At 46.4% G+C, this 19,682-nt stretch overlaps 1 protein-coding gene across 3 annotated transcripts in view; it reads right to left on the reverse strand.

Annotated features, from left to right (window-relative positions):
* KIF26B (kinesin family member 26B) overlaps nucleotides 1-19,682 on the reverse strand; it is a 436,898-nt gene that overhangs the window by 228,429 nt on the left and 188,787 nt on the right. For all 3 annotated transcript variants that reach the window (XM_044762759.2, XM_070501708.1, XM_070501707.1), the window contains one exon: nucleotides 3,888-4,054. In XM_044762759.2, the coding sequence (XP_044618694.1) occupies nucleotides 3,888-4,054 (167 nt within the window). The remainder of the gene's footprint in view (nucleotides 1-3,887; nucleotides 4,055-19,682) is intronic.

A 19,682-nucleotide genomic window follows, 5' to 3' on the forward strand; every position in this document is an offset into this window, starting at 1 on the left:
CCCATTTCTTTATTCATAGATAGAACAGACATAAAATTACTCTGTTAACTAGCCACAGAAGTTTCTCAAAGCTTCCTCTGAATTTCCACGCGTATCACAGCCCAGTGAGAGTGCGGGGCCAGCAGTCGTCACGAGCACACTGGGAGAGCCCTGGGCAAAAGCATCGCTGCTTACTCAGAACCAGAATTCTTATTTTATAGACGTCGAATCTGAAATGCAACAAGGTCCACCCAGACCTCTCCCCACAGCTCTGAAAAGTAAACATTTTAAAAGAAAGGCTCATATCAGAGAGACAAGTGGACATCTGCAACACTCAACAAATTGCAGGGCCCACTTATTTCAAACGTTGTTTTATAAGCATTGATCATCAGTTCACGATTATGGTGAAAAACGTCTGTAATAAAGAATCTTACTGTGCCTGTTTAGCATAGAGAAAAGCAACAAGAGTTCTCAAGTGAGAGGAAATGAGGATCCACTCCCCACTCGGCCCCTTCCTGGCTGTGCAGCTTTGGGTCAGTAACTTAACCTTAGGACACCTCTTTGTTGATCTATAAAACAGAGGAAATGACAGGATGGACCCCACAGGGTTACTCTGAGGATGAAGGGAGATTTTGCAAATTAAGAACTTGGTACAGTGAGTGATGGATACTGAGTGTTCAGTAAACATCAGCCATGTTGGCCACAGATTTGGCAAGTGGCGCCCCTCCCACGTGAAATGAATTGATGCCCAGCACAGACTCCTGAGAGCAGGCACCCTTGTGTCCTCACTCGGAGCTGCAGGGGATTCCAGTCCTGCAGACTCGGAGTGTGGCGTTTCCACCGCACAGTCAAGCAGAAAAAGGAGAAAAGAAGTGAGCACAGATTTGAGGCGTAGGAGCTGACTCTGCCCCCAAATCGCTATGTGCAAACACACTCCTGTTTTCGATATAAAACCGTAACCACTAAAGAGTTTCCAGTTTTAGGACCAGCCACGGGTCTGGATTTCACCCCTATCAAAAGCCGCTGTCCCCTCACCTTCCATAGCTGTGCTTCAGCTGAAATGGAAAACCCCTGGACCCTGAACTCAGTTACTGTCTGACAACATAAGCTGGGCTGGTTTTCACTTATCACGTGGACTTTGGGGATCCAAAGAGGTGAGATACATCCCTGGTTCTGTCTCTTACCGTTGTGGACCTTGAGCAAGTCCCTCAGTCTTCTGCTTTAGCTTCCCATCTGTGACAGGAAGGGGGTTAATACGCTGCCCCCCTCTTTGGGAGGTGTGGAAGCCCAAGCACTATTGACAAGAGCAACGGGGCAAATAGAGTAATGGGAGTGGGGGGGATAGATAGATAGATAGATAGATATAGATATAGATGCAGATATAAAGAATCATTCGTTTTCACGTGGTACTTTTCCCCACACTGTACACTGTAAACCCTTTAAACACAAACCATGTACTTTTAATGCCTTCAACCCTTAAGCTCCAAGTGCTATCAGCATTCACCACCAAGAGGGTCACAAGAAGGGCTTAGGCTGCCCTTTGGATCCTTTCCAGCTGTTGGAAAGCTCGCACCACAAGCCCTTGCAGTTCTGAACTCATGAGTTCCAGCCTCTGTTTGTCGCTAACATCATGTGCAGGGCCTCCCCCAACCAACATCATTGGCCCATCCATTTTGGGTTCACCTCAGTGTTTCCATCCTATCTCTTGGCTGTATGAGCAAGAGTCTCGAAGGCCATCTTTGCAGCCTTTGGCCATTTCTTGCCCTGATGTTCGTTTGCTCATTAGCAATTCCTCCTCTGAGTGATGGGAGAGCTGGCCCCAGCACACCGTTTGTCCAGCACTTGGGCCTCCCCAGCCTCTCTTGTGCTTTTCCTGCCTCTGAAACGCTGCTGGTTTCCTTGCAGCAGGAAACACTTGTTCTCCCTAAACACGGTCCATCAGGAGCCCTCACCTCCTATTTCTTCCTGCTTCCAATCCTTCTTCTGGAGGTTTTTGTGAGTCAGTCGATCTGTAAAAATCTCTGGATGGACTCTGAACGGAAGGCTTTTCACATTCAAAGTGTGTCAGGTCAGGAAGGTGCACTGAGGACTCCCCTCTGAGCACTGCAGGCTCTCTGCAGCATCGAGGCCGGCAGCCCTCCAGTGTGAGCTTGATCTCCTCTGTGACGGGGACCTCACTCTCTCCCGAGCAGTTTGGATTGTGAGCAAGTTCTCCTTCATTCTGAGCTTCCATCAGTAGGTTTTATTCAGCCTTTGCCCACATACTCGGGTGTTCTATAGAACCAACCAAATCCCTCTTCTACACGATGGCCCAAGGGGCAGAGAAGGGCTCTCTTCTCCAGAGTAAACCCGCCATGTCATGGCTTCCTAGCTCCTCGATGCTTTGGTCACCCTCCTCTGGACACGCTCTAATAACTACCTGGGTCCTGGATATTCCGTGCCTGTGGCATTTCCTCATGTTCTGTTTCATCTCTTTATCCCCTCCCTGAACGGCATGCACATGATCTCCCAGTGAGCTTGCTCAATGGTCCCGGCAACACAGAAATTCACGTACAGACAGAGCTAACGTGACAGCCCTCACTGTCGGGTGGCCAGCACACCCACATTTCCTGTTACTTCCCATATATCCAAATTGAGCCTGTTGTTCATAGGACAATACACACGGCACGAAGGTCCAATCAGAACCTCAGGGTCAGTCTTGCTAGAAGCCCCATGTGCTGCCTTTGCTGTGTCTCAGTCCAGAATATTAGCCCTCTGCTCCTCCTCTGACTGGCTCCCTTCCTAATCAGAGCCCCTTCCCCACATCTGTGCTTTGGATGTTACCATTCCTGAGGATGACAAGAAGGGCCATGCAATATTCCTTCTTGCTGACATCCTAGCTAAGCCCACATGGAATTACATTTGTACAGGCCTTATCATTTCCAGTCATCTTATCATAATCTTCAGAGCAGCCCTGAGGACCGGGCGTCATCCTCACTTGACAGAGGGGGAGACTGAGGCAGACCCAGAACCTGAACCCAAGGGGGTCGTCCGATATCGTATCTGGTGTTACTCATTCCACGGCCTGCTTACTCGGGAGCCTGTGAGTCTTGGGTAGAAACATTTCCTAAGGTTGAGTTCCAAGTATCAAATACAGAATGAGTGACAGAGCAAAAAGCAGAGGAATCTGGTTTCTATTCCCGGCTTTGCTATAAACTAACTCAGAGCTGAACTCGCCTGGTCCTCAGCTTCCTCGTTCACAAAATGAGGAGAGCAAACGAGACGACCCGTGAAGCGCCTTCCTGCCCAGCTGTCCTTTGTGTCTGCCCTGTCTCTGCCGTGTGGCTAAAATTACACAGAAAACATTACTGAAATACCTTTCTTTTTTGTTTCTCATGTTTTTAAAGTGTCTAAGATTAGCTGAATAGTATTTATTAATGATGCAGCTAGTCTGTCAGGAAGGAACAAATTGCCATCTCTGCAATAGTTAATTTTTAAGCAGCTCATTTTCGGTAATGGAAAGATAAATCTGGAAATACCAGCCATAGGCTCTGCCCACAAAAGTCCTCACCCCATGGAGGACCAGCTTTAGAGCCCCGTATCCTTAGAGCAGCGGTTCTCCTCTCAGGCGACATTTGGCAATGTCTGGAGACGTTTTTGGTTGTCACACCTGGGGAAGGTGCCATGGGATCTAGTGGGTAGAGGCCAGGGATGCTGCTAAACATACCATAATGGTCAGGACAGTCCCCACAACAAAGAGTTATCTGGCCCAAGATGTCAGCAGTCGGAGTTTAAGAAACCCTGTCTTAAAGAGTGAAGTCAAAGGATGGCCCCAAACCCTTCCTAGAGTTTTCGCTAAGCTGGTCCACGTGAGAGGCTGACCAGATGGGCTCACCTGAAAGGACTGCGGGTCTGGACCCCGCTCTTACCTTGCGAAGAAGGAAGCGGCCACCGAGGGGCCTGTGGAAGTCTCGCTGGCGGCACAGGAGCCCTGGGAGGCGGGGACACCGCAGGCCGAAGGCTTGTCCGCATTGTAGCGATTCAGCGCTGCTTCTGTCAGGCCTTCCCGGCCAGACTCCATCATCAGCTGGGAGATCTGACAAGGAAAATGGATACTGAGCTCATTACCTGTGGTTCCCTGCATTTCCTGATCACCACTGACAGCATCTCGCTCTTGGGGTGAGGGGGCCAGAGAGGGGAGACAGGGAGGGAGGCTGAGAGGGAACACGTCCCCCACGTGCGTTCAGTTACATGTCACGTGTACACAGCACATGTGGGTGCTTAGGGCTTCTCTAAGGCTATTTTCCAGCATTTTAGCTAGGAGACCTCCTCATTTTCATTAAAAATAATGGAATAAAATTACCCCCTGACATTGTAAGTTTCAATTACATCTGTGTCTCCCCTCTCTTTGGCGAGGAAAAACATGGGTCATTATACACAGTTTGCAGCCCAAGACCAGACCAATAACATCAACTGGTGCTGCTTTCTTACCAGGAATGGTCCCGAACGCTCTCAAGTAGACAAGTAAGGCAAAGGTATCACTTTATGAAGGCGAAGGGAACCTCTGAGGAAGAACATAGGGAATTAGCCACGACACTGTCTGTCGTAGTGGTTTGCTGTGGGCAGTCAGCACACAGATGACTTAGAGACGCTCACAAAGTACATGCAGCCACCATGAGTTACCAACGGCTTGGTTTCTTTTTTTTGAGGGTTTACGTCATTTCAACAGACTTAACTTTCCCAGTGGTTCTTTAAGATAAATGGCTCCCATTTTATTTGCAAAGATTGCCTTTATAATGGAAGTTCCAGCGCATGGGGCTGGATCCATTTTGCCTAAATCCACATAACACAATGTGAAAAACAGCACTTCTGGGCAAAAGAAGAATCTCGCGTACAAATATACTTTCGGAAAGTGCTAATCCTGTGACAAATGCAATAATTTGCAGACAAGTCTGAGTGTGCTATTTTGAAAGCCTGTTACTTTAAAACTTCAGTTTCCTTGCAAAAAGAAAAAACTATTTAAAAAAAAAAGGAAACTTTTTTTTTTAAAAAAAGGAGTCTCCAGCCAGCTCAGATCCCTTAAATGCTGAGTGGGAAATATATGTAATTGCCTAGAAAACACAGTGCTGTAAAGCAAAGATCAAGAAGAGTTTCCACTTTGTACTGGATCAGGCCGCTCTGCAGTGAAAGAGCCCCATTTGTTAACCTTTGAACATCAAAACATTTGTACTTTTCATTATTAGCAGAACAGCCATTTCTCTGAGCCCGGCTTACTTGAAACTTTGCTTAAATTCATGCTCTTACTTGGAAAGATTTGGTATTATTCAGCTGAAATTCCACCAACACGTAATTTCTTATTCTCATTCACTCAACGCATGGTAAGGAAACTCCACCCTCATAAGAGAAACAGGAGAAGAGGCAGCAAAAGCAGCCATTGGCCTGGAGCACGACATTCCCTGCCCTCAGCCAGGGCTGCTGGCCACGCAAAGGTCCCGGTCACCTCTCCTTGGGCCTCCTCTGCTGCCTGTGGGGTGTGGGCTCCCCTCAACCAGCTGCCTGTCTCCCAGAGGAATGAGGCAGGCTGGAGGGGGCTGCTCAAACAACTGAGGACGGAGGGTATGGCCATGCACACTGCTGTCAGCACTAAACAGCATTTATGAAGGCCCCGTGGTACACGATGCCGTCCTGGATCACATCCACAACAAAACCCCAAAACTCATAGCAGCATTTCTTTCATCAAGTAGCTCAATGTAAGACACGCACTGATTTTAGCACAGAAGAACGTCTGAAGAAAGTCAGCAAACCAGGAGGTGTGTCGTGCAATGTGTTACAACTTATACACAGGCAGGTCCACTAATGCGGCTACCGTCTGATCTGTTTGTGTAGCTTCCCTTCCATTACTGTATTTCTAATGCAAAGTTTGGAGGGAAGGGAATGCAATTCTTTTGCCTCACCGTGGATGAACTGTCATTGCAGGTGCCCTGAAAACCCAGAGAAACCCCTGAGACATGTGGCAAATGGCAAGATGCCTTACACAGAGGCACAGGTTTCTGATGGCTCCAGGTTCCCCAGTCTGGCCCAGGTGAACACGAGCATCCTGTGGGCTCAGGGCTTTCAAAAATGTCACTTAGCAAATGAATGGCAATACATTGGCCTCCTTAAAAGAGAGCTATTGGCCATCTTGTGCCCAGCAAGACTGGATCTCTTACTTTTAAACGATTGGGGATTACTGGACATGGGACACTTGATTCCCAAGCCTACACATAGAATTACTCGATCCTCAATTGTTTTTAGGAATTTGAATCACAGAACGTCTTAAGAGCCAGAAGGGATCATCAAAATTATCCTCTTCAGGGCCGGCCCAGTGGGGCAGCGGTTAAGTGCGCATGTTCTGCTTCTCAGCAGCCCTGGGTTTGCCAGTTTGGATCTTGGTGTGGACATGGCACCACTTGGCAAGCCATGATGTGGTAGGCGTCCCACATAGAAAGTAGAGGAAGATGGGGACGGATGTTAGCTCAGGGCCAGTCTTCCTCAGCAAAAAGAGGAGGATTGGCAGCAGTTAGCTCAGGGCTAATCTTCCTCAAAAAATAAAAAATAAAAGATTATCCTCTTCAAAACTCTTTTTCTTAAATAAGGAAACTGAGGAGAGAGAAGTGATCAGCCCATCGGCCAGGGCCAGCCCCTCCTCCTTCCTGCTACCCCTTCTTCTTCCCTCCCTTCCTCCTAATTAAAAAATATTATAACCATATGGGGAAAAAATCAAATAATAATAAAAACATAGGTGCATCTACTACCATAATCCACAAATGTTAATGTTTTATTTCTTTTAGAAGATATTATTTACAAGAAACCAAACATTATATAAAATTGAAATTGCCTGTATTGCATGTCCTCCTCCCAGTCCCCTCCCGGGCACAGCCAGTGTCATGATTCTGACGGAGCCGGTCCGTGTTCTTGCTCTTCACGCTGTGCCTTCCATCATACGCACGCCTTCCTAACAGCCTGGCTGAGCTTGCTCTTCTTTTGAGAATTTGTTTCTTTTGAGAATTCTCTAGGTTTTGTTCTGCTTGTTCCACAATGGGAAGAGGGCGTCCCCCCAAATACCCACTCCTGTAGGCTCTGACCACCTGAAAGTTTATGTTCTCATTTGTATTTACACCCAGCAGCCTCTTCAGGGATTACAAACTTTTAGAAATAATATACAAATAGCTGTAGCAACTGCTAATTTACTTCAGCCTCACTCACTGCACTCCAGGGCTCTAGCCCTGCTCAAGTCCCTCAAACACACCTCCTGCTCCTCCTGCCACAGGGCCTTTGCACACGCCTTCACTCTCTATCAGGAATGCTTCTACTTTTCCTTCAGATCCAAGCTCAAGAATCACTTCCTCAGAAAAGCCTTCTTCCAGCCTCTGCTGGATGCTTTCGCAGAACTGCAGGCTTCTCCTTCAGTATCTTTACCTTGGTTCATATTATACATTTAATGGTAGGTCATCATCTCTTACTACACAAAACCTCCAGGACAGCAGGTCTAGCACTACCATTGTATCCCCAGAGATCAACACAATGCCCGGCACGCAGAGATGTTCAAAACATGTTTGTGGAATAAATCTGGGCTCTTTTTATTTTCTACCGCTCACATTTATCTAACTAAATCTTCTTTTCTCAAGTCCTTTATGTAAGAAGACTTAGTTCTTTTAAAATCTCATCATATTTCCATTTTGTTGGACTATTGGGGTATAAAGTATTCCCCTCGCCCCATCACCACCAAAGTGTAGTGTTTTGGCTCCACTGTGTGCTAGTGTAGGGATGAGGAGCTACCTCTTTTTCAGACCCCTAATTCACTTGTGCACTTATTTGTATGCACAACCGTGTATCGGGTACTTAGTACGAGCTGGCACTGTGGAGGCATACGCACAAACATTTCTTACAGTCTCCTGCATCTTCAACATTTACTTTTCTCCCTTGCAAGTTGCCTACAACTTGCTGGCAGTCAGTATCCTGTACAAAGATAATCTACAAGATAGTTGACCTAAAGCAACTTCTATCTGTTGTGTCTGTTCAGGCAACTAGGCTTGCTCTCAGTAGAAGCCGCCACAGCTGCTCTAATTGAACAAGTAGAATCGTTGCCATCCTAGACCATTCTGAGAGAGAGGGAGCCGCCTTGTCAGATCAGCTATTATTTCTCATACATACCCCAGGGCGCAGCCTGCAGGATGCTGGGTGTGGATGGACCTCTTCTTACCAAGGTACCATCGTTTGTTACCAAGAATTTACTCTCCTCAACCCTGCCAACTACCCATAAGACAATACCGTAGGACGCAACTGAATTGTTCCACCGTACAGGAAACAAAATAATTGCCTACTGGAGGAAATTTGGCTATGAAAGCACTGCTTCCATCCAAATGCTCTCTGTGGCTCTCTGAAACTGTGATAGCTTGTCACTGAATTGGTTATATATTAAGCAGAGAAGGCTAAAGATCTATACCTATGATAATTACTTCATCGTTAACAGAATGAAGGATGCCTTCATCTCTGTCTAACTCTTTGCTGTTAATAAACCTCCTCTTCCTCAGACCAGCCTCATCTGAAGCAATCAACACTAAGTTCAATAGATAGAGGGGCTCTTATGCCCATTTCACAGATGAGCAAACGCAGGCTCAGAGGAGTCAGGTGACTTGTCCAAGGCCATTCAGCCATGATGTAGGGAAGTTCAGATGGAAATATTGGCCAGTGACTCCATTCTTCATTCTTTTCTTCCCCTTCTTACATGATCTCTCCTCATTTACTGAGGCTTACTGAATAACCTGAGCACCAGACTTGGGATTCTAGAAAGGAAACTTTGCTTAGTCACTGACCTCAAGAGATCTGAAAGAAAACCAGACAGAAAAACTTGTAGTCAGCTAAAGACACATGTTCTCTCTCCCTCTCCAAAATAAAGGGAGTATGTGTGCAGAGAAACACTATTCTGTGATTTGGTAATGGGGAGCTTCCAGAATGGGGTTTTGCCAAGTCTTTAGCTCAAAGAGGCCCTCGGGGGACTAGAAGGAAGGAGGGTGTCCGTGTTCACCCGCTCAGTTTCATGGGATGAGCAGCACAGGCCCTGGGTGTGGAGGCCGGAGGGGGAGGTGGTGCCAAACCTGGGTCACTTCCAACAAGCCTCTCAAGGAAAGAGACCCGGACCCACCAGCTGCAGCCCTTGGTCACATCAACACGAATGACAGAGGGCGCTGCCTCACACGCCTTGGCCTCGCTGTGAATTTCCTCCTTCCTCAGCCTTCCTGTGTCAGAGCTGTCTCAGGAGTGACCCAGGGCAGACGCCACACTCCTTTAGGGATCTGAGGGTTTTCGTCCTATGATTGTTCTTGTGATGAAACTAACACCTGCCCCCACCCCACCTTCTCTAGTTGCCCCCAATGCGTGGTGGCATACCACCCACTCAGTAGCACTCATTCTTCCCTTGAGGTCTGAATTTTATCTCAGGGCAGCGGCCTTTCCTACCAGTGGGTGGCCCCGCCACACTTCAAAAGCAAGTGTGCCCCTCACATTTCAAAAGCAAGTCTCTCTCGTTGGGTCAGCCTTTTGCTCCTATTAGGCTCTGTTCTGAATGTTAAATCTGCCTGAAGCCTTGGCTGATCCAAAAGGGGAGGAGACGAGACCCCAGCCCCTTCTCCAGCCTCTCAGTAGCCCCCACCTCTGGTTCCCAGGCCAGGCGAGCAGCACCTGAGATGAGGCTAGTGGACGGGCTGTAGTGGGTTCCCACAGAGCCCTCACCGCATTCCTGCAGATAGTCCCTGCAGACACTGGATTCTCAGATAATTTACCCCTTTTCCCCATGAGGAAACTGATGGTTAGAAAGACTGGGCTACTTGCCCAAGGGAAAGCAGCTAGCGAGTGGAGGAGCCGCGGCTGGAACCCCTATTTGTTGACTCTGAGCCGTCTTCATTCTGCACTCCACCCCTCAGGTCCACCCCCTCCCATGAACGCTCCCCTCAGGACCACTTCCTGTCTCGAGGCTGCTCTCATGGTCGGCCCCATGTCGGCAGCAGGCCACTATCAGAGAAAATGCCCAAGATGGCAGGAGTCCCCGGAAACTTCAGCTTCACTGTGTAATTCTGAACCAAGAGCCGTAGTTTAAAAGGACTATGGTTTAGCCCTGCTTTTCACTGTCCTGAGTTAATTTTTTCTCACAGGATCCTGTGAAAGGTACACAATTCTTCCTGAGAAAACTCAGATTCAAAAATCTCAAACTATCCATCTAACACATCTGAAAAACTTAAAGTTCTGGAGGAGAGGATTCATTATCTTGCTTACGTGTATGTGCCATTCTAATAGTCTAGAAGCAGCAGCTGAAAATTTCCTAGGGGTCCTCATGACAAACTTTGGGGAGACGAGATTTTCACCACAGGATTTTGTTTGGTTTAGTCCTGATTAAAACCTGCTTGGAGCTCTCCATCTCAGCTACATGGGACCGTCTCACTCAAGTAACAGTATCTGTTACTTTGAAAACACCACACAACATCATTCGGGTGGTGGTAAATTAAACACGGGCGGCAGTAAAGGGAACCAGGCTGCAGGGAGAGGCTGCACGGGTGTGTTCGCACACGTGTGTGCTCGTACATGTAGGGTCCCCAGTGTGTGTGAGGATCTCAGCTATCATTCATGTGCACGGGGAGCTGCTTTTCTCAGACTCATACGTAAAGCTGCTCTCTATATTTTAACCTTGGGCAAGATTCATGTCTTTCAACCACATTTAAATTTTTGCATTGATGCCTTAGTATAGGGAGTGCTATACTTTTCCCGAAAGAAATAGTGAATCTTAAATTTGGTTAGGATCTTCACCACAAAATCAAGACAAAAGATGTCTGGCTCTTAGAAACCAAGGTTGCTTCCACATCACAAATGGAAATCTGTAAGTCGTTGACCTTTAACTTCTCCACTGACAGGAACGACTGAGAGCTTCCAGTGTGTCAGCATGGGGTTCATCTCAGGCGGCATTATTGACCCGGGGAGCCACCTGCCCTGACTCTGCCGAGACAGCAGGAACACCAACAGTATCCATTTCCTGCGTCGAGACATCCACGGACAGCAAATGCATCCTACTCAGTCTTTAACTACATTAAATGACATTATGACCCCAAATCCCAGAAAACAACATTTAATAGCATTTTCTCTTAGGCAATTAATATCTCACTGTTTGGAGACGTCTCTTTTATTGTTATTTATTACTTACACTGTAACTTAATGTTTTTATGGCTTTGCAAACAGTGGGTCCTCAATAAATATTTTTGATCCGTGTTAGCACAAATTAACTCACAATTATCTTGAAAAAGATCAGGCACAGCTAATGTTTAACTCTTGGTATTGTCTTAGGATGCTTCTATGCTGCTATGTTGTACTCCTAGGGAATTAGGACACCAGAATACACTTTCAAAAAGCCTATGCAAAATATAAGTTAGGAAACCAAACCTAGAAAGGAAAAGATCAAAAAATGCATCCCCAAACCAAACATAACCAAGTTTAGCTGATCATGCAGATGCTCCATTTCAGCCATTGGGAAACAGAAAGCTGATGGTGGTGCCCAGAAAGGCGTCCTCCTCCAGCCGTCACAATGCAGTGACACAGGCCCAGAGTAACTTGGGTGGTTTTTGCTCATATCAGAGAAAGAGGGGGAGAGAAAAATGTACATCCCTTTGTATATGAATCTTAGCCTTTGCTGTAGGAATCTGTGTCAGTCCCCACTTCGAGTCACTTCTGGGGCTGACTATATAACAGCATCCGGCAGAGGGACCCCCAGAACAGGCTCCCCCAGGGAGCGGCTGCACTTTGTAACCCCAAGGACAGAGCAGTGCGGAGGACTCATGCCTTTCTTCGGTACCACTCCTTCTGGGGACCGCAATGCTTTGTTGTATGAGTTATGTTCATTTTACCCTGGCAGCCAGGGAAACAGAAGAAACGCCCCACCGCAGAGGGAAGCACTGATGTCTCGGAAGCCAGAACAACCTGCTTCTGCAGTGTCTGCATGTCAGCATCGCCTGGACCAGATGCCCTCACCCTAAGTTGTTCCACTGGCTCTTTTCTCACCGTGCTTTCTGCCCTCAAGGGATCGGGCAAACAACTCCATTTCAACTTTAATTTCACCCTGCAGGTCTCTTCTGTACCCAGAAACCAGAGCTATCCAGAACCGGAGTGATGCTTTTCAAAGGCGAGCTCTGCACTCTGTGCATGGAGGCACCACCTTTCTAAGCAGGATTGAGACGGGGAAAAGCTGACAGTGGCTAGACAAGTTTTTGTTCAGAAATCTCAGTAGACACTGCAGCAAGTTAACTGTGGCTGGGCTCTTTTTGCAAAAATAAAATCTACTGAAAACTAGGGCCATAAAATGATTTTCCCCTACCTGATCAAAAGAGTTTTTATTAAAAAAACACACACACACAACACAGAAGGACAAATACTGTATGATTCTGCTTATACGAGGCTCCTAGACTAGTCAAATTCATAGAGACAGAATGGTGTAGCATGGTGGGTGCTGGGGCTGGGGGAGGGGATTGCAGAGTTGTTTCAGGGGTGCAGAGCTTCAGTTTGGGAAGATGAGAAACATCTGGAGAGGGATGGTGGCGATGGCTGCACAACATGTGAATGCAATTAATGCCACCGAACCGCACACTTAAAAATGGTTAAAATGATAAATCTTATTTTACATGTATTTTGCCACAATTAGAAAAGAAAAAACTCAGAACAAAGACCACTAAGAGGCTGCTGACTAAAGAGACAGCTCAAGAACCGCATCACTGCGAGGACTAAGAACACAGCACTTGAACAGAAACCGAAGCCTTAAGGACGGCGCTCCTCTCATTTTAAGATGCAGCTCCAAACCCGTGACAACAACTCCAAGGTCAAATGCAGTTATATGGAGGCTTCTAGAAGTTCTGAGCTCTTGATGCAATGCCCGGCACATAGTAGGAACTCTAGATATTTCCTGAATGTTCTAGATATCACTTGAATAAACAGCTCAAGGCTTAGGAATCCTGATGTGCAGGCCTTTCTCCTGGAGTAGAGCAGTGGTGGTGACACCTGCCCTCTGTGGGGTGCTCTCCTGAGGCACGAAATATTCTCTGCCCAGAAACATCAGGTGGTAAATTTCAGGTTATATTTTCCTACAATTAAAAAAAAAAAAGGAACAAAACAAAACCCCTAACAATACCAAAGAATTAATTCCCCCTAGTTTGCCCCAGTGGCCATGCCCCTGCCTTGTCATTTTAGAGAGGGTGGTCATATGGACTGTCAACGCCAGGGCCCGAGTCAGAGAACTGGCCAAGAACGGGGCGTTTCTGTCTCCAGGGACTCCGATGGCGTGTTTTGCAGACTGGTCTCAGTGACAAGACCCCCCAGCCTATGCTGGCCACCTGCAGATGGGGGTCAGCCTGCACCCCCAACTGAGGGAGGAACGGGGTGGGGGAAGGACACAAGGAGAGCAGCAAAGTCGGGCGGGAGACGGGGCTGAGGAAAGCCCCACCTGAACTCAGATCTCCGATCACACCTCATCTGGTCTCTTTCCGCTTGCCCAAGTAAAACACCATCCTTATCTTCCCTCCTGCCTGCCGAGTCACACCCGAACAGTCGGTTAACCTTCTTCCCACAGTGTGGAGTTCCAGAACTGCCTGGGTTCAGATCCTTTCTTACGCTGTTTACTTTTAAGCATTTAAACATGACAATTATTTTCCTAGGGCTCTTGGCATGCTGTCCCCAGGGCACAGGCAGTTCCCACCTAATTGCAAGCTGCCCCCAGGCCTGGCCAGTCCTTACAGCTCACATGGGCACAAATCACTGGTGCCACTGGCCTTGAGTCAGACAGATAAACTCTTCCCTGTGCTGTCTGCCCCCGCCCCCGACCCCCCAGTCAGCACCAAGGGGCCAAGATGGGATGCTTATGTCCCAGGGCTGGATGTTTGATTACCTTTATTATCTGAGCTTGCTTTGGCTATAAATTTTATTAGTGGCCATAAAATTATCCATCCACAGCATTTGACTCAGTGACCTCTTGCAAAAGAAAATTCCACACACTGGTGCTCCACAGGGCCTAGGAGAGCTGCCTTTCATTCACCCTCGATTTACAGCCTCACCTTCATCCAGGGTTCTGTCTTGTGTGATGAGACTGAGCAAATAGAACAGGCTGCTCATCTTTCACGATACCCGTTATCAGGGCTTCAATCTGGCCCCTCAGCACCTGGTGACTGTTTTCCTTTATTCTTTGTGTTGCTAGAAGGTAAAGGGGCAGGGCCGCCCACATGCTTTAGAAAAGACTGAGGCAGAGGATGAAGCAACAACCTATGAAGAAGGCACAACTATCATCAAATAATAGCTTAAACTCTGACAGCCGCATAGCAACACCCTGGGGCAGGTAATGCCACTGGGCTTGGTTTCTTTCTATCCTTGAGTTTTATCTTGCACTAGTCCCATCACCCAGAGAATCTACAGCTTTTCAGCTATGGCTGCCCTGTTTAGAAAATGGGGTAACAGCAAAGGATTTGATACAGAGCAAAGAACCATTTGAATAATTTCTCAGTATGCACAAAAGCCTTGTTCTAGCTAGTGTTTGCAGTTTTTATGATCAAATGAAAGTAAAATCAAATGATCTGAATCTTGATGTAATTGATTCCATTTTCAATTTGCAACTAAGCAAATTCAGACTGAGTAGAGGAGTCAAGAGGAAATCACCACCCTAATCAACCCAACGCTGACATCAGGGTAGGCCCGAGGCTGCTTGTACGTGAGCTCCCAAGACCTGGGCAGACCAACCCCTTTCTTCAGATGCTGAATCACCCGGGGCTGCTCTTCTGTTGGGGGAAGGTTACCATTGCTTCCCACCCCCAAATACTCAACCAGGAGCCAGTGCCCAAGAAGGCACACCCTGAGCTCCCTTCCCACAGTGAACGATCAGGGCCGCCCCCGCCATGCGTTCCCCCAAGCCTGTCCTTAGAAAATCAGAGCATTTGTTTGTTTTGTAACTGCTTGTCACTGGTCTCTCTCCCCACCTAGATGTCAGCCCTGAGAGGACTGGGTCCTGCTCACCTCAGTATGAGCAGCATAGCATACTGTTTGGCTATGGAATATATCTAATAAATACATCAATTAATACATTAATATAACATGCAAATAAAAACAAAATTTAGTTGGGTTGGGATTGCTGGAAATTTGTTTGTTTTTGAAGGATAAAGATTATTTTCACCTGATTAAAAAAATTATGACTAGGGTACATAAAGCTTTATTGGATAAAAATAAGCTATTTCAGCATAGACTTCATTCATTATAGTGGTGAGACAAATGATTGGAGTAGGGGAAAGACCAGCGAGGAACAAAGAGACCAAGGAAAAAGAGAGAAATAGGAGAAAGAGGAAGAAAGAGAAAAGAGAAAAACAAAAAGAAATTTACATGAAAAGATGAAAAAAGGGAGAGGAGACCAGGAATTGTTCCTCTCTGCCAGCTTGAATGTGAGCATGTGACGGCCGCAGCTGGGGAGCTGGAATTCTCTGGAATATTCAGTAGGTGATCCTAGGAACACGGCTTCCAGCAGAGGAGAAGTCAAGCCCAGAGGGGGAAGTCCCACCAGCCTGCCCCTCCTGGACCCACACAAGAGACTCAGCTATGCTCAGCATCCGGAGACGCTAGAAGATAAAATGTACTAACTGAGCAATTTAAAGATCATGTCACAAAATTGAGCCATTCTCTTTCCCTGTTGCATTAAAAAAAAAAAAATAGCTCTAACCTTTGAAGAAAAGGGCTTGGAGTTTTTATCAGAATACCTGCTTTATGTAATTTTGCAGAACGGCATCGTTTATTAGCTACGCTTCCAAGGGTAAACGCAATAAGATTACGGGACTGAACATTAGATTACCTGGAACTGATGCAGCATTGAATTCTAACACAGATCATGGCCTTTTCCACCCCTGTGTAAGCTGCTGGGTTTTGTCTGCAGAAGACATCACTGTGCATCTTTAAGAAGCAGTACCCTCCCAGGGTGTGTGTCATTCTCTACCTAAGTTTTGGCTAATGCGTGGAAAACTTTCAAGAAAACCCAGCAGCGCATTCTGGCCTGGAATTTAAAATGTGCATTCCTTGGAGGCATCTTACTTCCTCATATTTTCCTTGAGCTCTTGTGAGAAAAAGTCAAGAGGGACCTGTAGACAGTCCTTGGCTGTGACCCACCTACGTCTGCAGAATGGCCAGTTTGCTCAGTGCAAAAGCAACCTTGCATCCTGGGCAAAACTGAGAAAAGAATATTGGGAACTTACCATACAAAGGCAAGTGCACACACACACACACACACACACACACACCCCTCAGGGTGCCAGGGAAGGTAGAAGGGAGAGCCCACACAAGGCAGGGGAGGTCTGCAGCTGCTGGGGCCCCGATCTCAGGAACCGCATGAGCACAGGTCTACAGGGCTCAAATGAGCCGGGTAGGGCTTTTCCTTGTTTGGAGTCCTTCAAGGAAGCTGGCAGCAGTGGGGCTGCCTCTAGATTGTAAGATTTACCCTGCTTTACCCTGGTCAGCTCCAATCTATAGCCACAAAGGAGAGATGCCCAGACCAGAGACTGGCTGGGCCAAATGGAATTGCCAGTGTAATCCCAGTGCCTAGCAAAGGGTGTGTCATGCCTCAGGCCCTGGGTAAAGGTTGCACTGAATGCTAAGAACTCATTCGGGGCCTGGCTTGGTTGGTAACAACATGAGGCATTTTAGCAAGTCATCTCCCCTCTCTCAGCCCCAACTCCCCCGGCTGGGGGAACTCATAAGTCGGTGTCTGGGATGAAATAAGATAAGGCAGCCTAATGTGCTTTGTGGTTCCTAAAGTCATAATCAAATATAAAGCAAGGATATTTAGAAATACTCCTGTTTCATCTTTAAAGTATGTCCCCAACTTAACATTTACATGCCTTTAGGCAAAAATATACAAATACATCAATGCCAACAACAACAACGACAAACATTGCCCAGCACTGTCTCAAACCATCCACGGTGAACACGGATCAGATTTTGTTTAAGAGCCAGCTGGTTGCTCCAAAGCGATGCACAGGTTTTCATGGTTCCAGCTTTGACCTGACCTCACACATTCTACTTACCAGCTGCAGAAATGCCAAATGCTACACCATCCAAAAACCAATTTTCAAAAAAAAAATTAAAAGTAGAGCTGGAAAAGTCCTTAGGTATATCTAGGGCAACCTTCACGTGTAAACATGAAGAGACGTGGCCTGAACTGGTGAGATGAGTTGTCCAGAACCACACATCTAGTTCGCGGCACAGCAATAAACTGCAGTACTCCCCTCATGCTTATCAAAACTCCAACAACAGCACAACAGAACTCTAAAATATTTGAAAATCCCTGAAATACACAGAGGGAAGGAGTTAGTCTCTGTGGTTAGCAATAAGTCAGGGGCTCAGTTCTAGCCAAATGGCCGGATGTGGGACATTAATAACGTCAATTAACCTCTTTGTAACATAGCTTCCAAAATCAGAGATCTGCCATAAAGAATATTAAACAAAAACACTCTCAAGCGTCCTTCTCCTCAAATAACAATGGCTTAAGACTCAAAACCAATGCTGTCAAGCCTCTCATTGAAACCCTGCACAAGAGTGGGCAAACACTTGTGGGCTGACCCAAAGTAACCTTGTGAAGAAGTCTAGGATTGTTCCTCTGTCTCGTTGTTCTCAGTCTAGGATCACTTACTCTGTAAAGCTGGTAATTTAAATGCTCACGCATTCCTACACGCCCAGAATCCAGAGAATAGCTCAGCAGGATTGCTTACTGGGAATCTCTGGATCCTTAATCCTAATCAGGACTGATCCTAATCCCACCACCAGACCCATGACAGGCTTTGCATTCAATGGCTTTCTAATAAATCAGTTCACTCAGAGGATTTTGATTATTAAGAAAATATACTTATTTACACATGCATGTTTTAATTGTATATTTCGCTAGTAAAAATAACATTAAGAATGCTTTAGAAGCTTAGTAATCTTTGAGTATTCCTTAAATCCTTCCTTAACCCTGAATTCTCAAATTTACAGATATTTAAAAATCCTGGGGGGGGCCAGCCCGGTGGCGCAGCGGTTAAGTGTGTATGTTCTGCTACGGCGGCCCAGGGTTCGCCGGTTCAGATCCCCGGTGCAGACATGGCACCGCTTGGCAAGCCATGCTGTGGCAGGCGACCCACATATAAAGTAGAGGAAGATGGGCATGGATGTGAGCTCAGGGCTGGCCTTCCTCAGCAGAAAGAGGAGGATTGGCAGCGGATGTTAGCTCTGGGCTAATCTGCCTAAAAAAAAAAAATCCTGGGGCTCACAAGTTGTAAAGCTAAATTCCAAAATTAAATTTGCTGTTGTCAGGTTTCTTCAAGTCCATACCATTTTTTCTGCACCCCTTTAGCAAAGAGACAAAGATTTTCTGTGTGAGTTGACACCAGAGAATTGTGTAATCTCATTATGTCTTCACTAAATAAATATTCTACCTTTTTTCTGTTGAGGCAGTAACATTCCATCCAGTGTCCTAATTTCTTCACTTGATGGTTCTGCTCAAATTTCTTCTGTGTTCATTTAAGATGTTGGTTTTCTCTTCTATTGTACATGCTATGGCTTTTCCCAAAGCTCGGCTATACTTTCCACTTGTTGGAACTTTATAATATGGGTCAGGCCCAGCAAAGTCAATACCAACTAAGTTATTGTGAGCCTATCTAACTAGATTCCTCAGCTAACAAACCAGAGCCAGCAAGATTGGCAGACCCCGACACCTCAGGGATCTCAGCCAGGATGCTTTATTCTCAGAGCTGGACCCGGGAGTTCATCTCTTCCATATCTGCCCTTTTGTTACAAACCTTGAGTCCCTGGAGTCTGCTATTTAAAATAGAGCCAATCTTTTGGGACTCTTGTCTTTCATACAAACTTGAAAAGCTATTCATCCAATGCTGAGTTAAAAGACTCTAAACTGCATTAAAAAATCAGTCTCATGCAATTCCACCCAAAGTGAATTATTCTCAAACAACCTCTTGAAAGAAAGCAACAGGACCATCTCAGCTAAGTCTGTCTGTCATCTCTCAACTCCCCCAAACCATGGTTCTATCCTTAATAGGCAGGAACTTGGAAGTCTGAAGGGCTTCCACACGTTGGGCAATCATACAAACAGACGCAGCTTCTCAGATCCAGAGTGTGGAATCAACCAGGCTACCTGGAAAGAAGCTGATAGCCAAAAACTACAATTTCCAATTGAGTGCAAACTGAGAACACATAGAACTTGTAGTAAGCCCTTGTTAGAAGGGACAGCAACACATTCATTTTGGAGGGTCGGTTCCATGAAGGCAGGAAATAAATCTTGCCTTTGGAGTAAACTTTACTACTCTGAGTAACTCTCTTGGAGTGCGTATTGAAAACCCTGCTATTTGGATTTCTACATGACTTACCAACCAGCAGGTTCGTAAGACATTGGCAAGAGCAAAGCAAAATGTATGCATTTTATAGTTAGCTTAAGATTTAGTAGATTTTTTTCCCCAGAGCCTAAGATGAGGCCAAAGTAAACAAACACACACCCATGTGCGTCCACACTCACACACACCCCAGAAGTGCTCTTCCAAGAGAGGTTCAAGCAGCGTCTTTGAGAAAGAATGACTAAGCCTCCTCTGTGGGAAAGAATGCTAAGAAACAATTTATGAAATACACAAAGACACACTGGAGAATCA

Source organism: Equus asinus, chromosome 30 (assembly GCF_041296235.1).
Source record: "Equus asinus isolate D_3611 breed Donkey chromosome 30, EquAss-T2T_v2, whole genome shotgun sequence".
Lineage (NCBI taxonomy): Eukaryota > Metazoa > Chordata > Mammalia > Perissodactyla > Equidae > Equus > Equus asinus.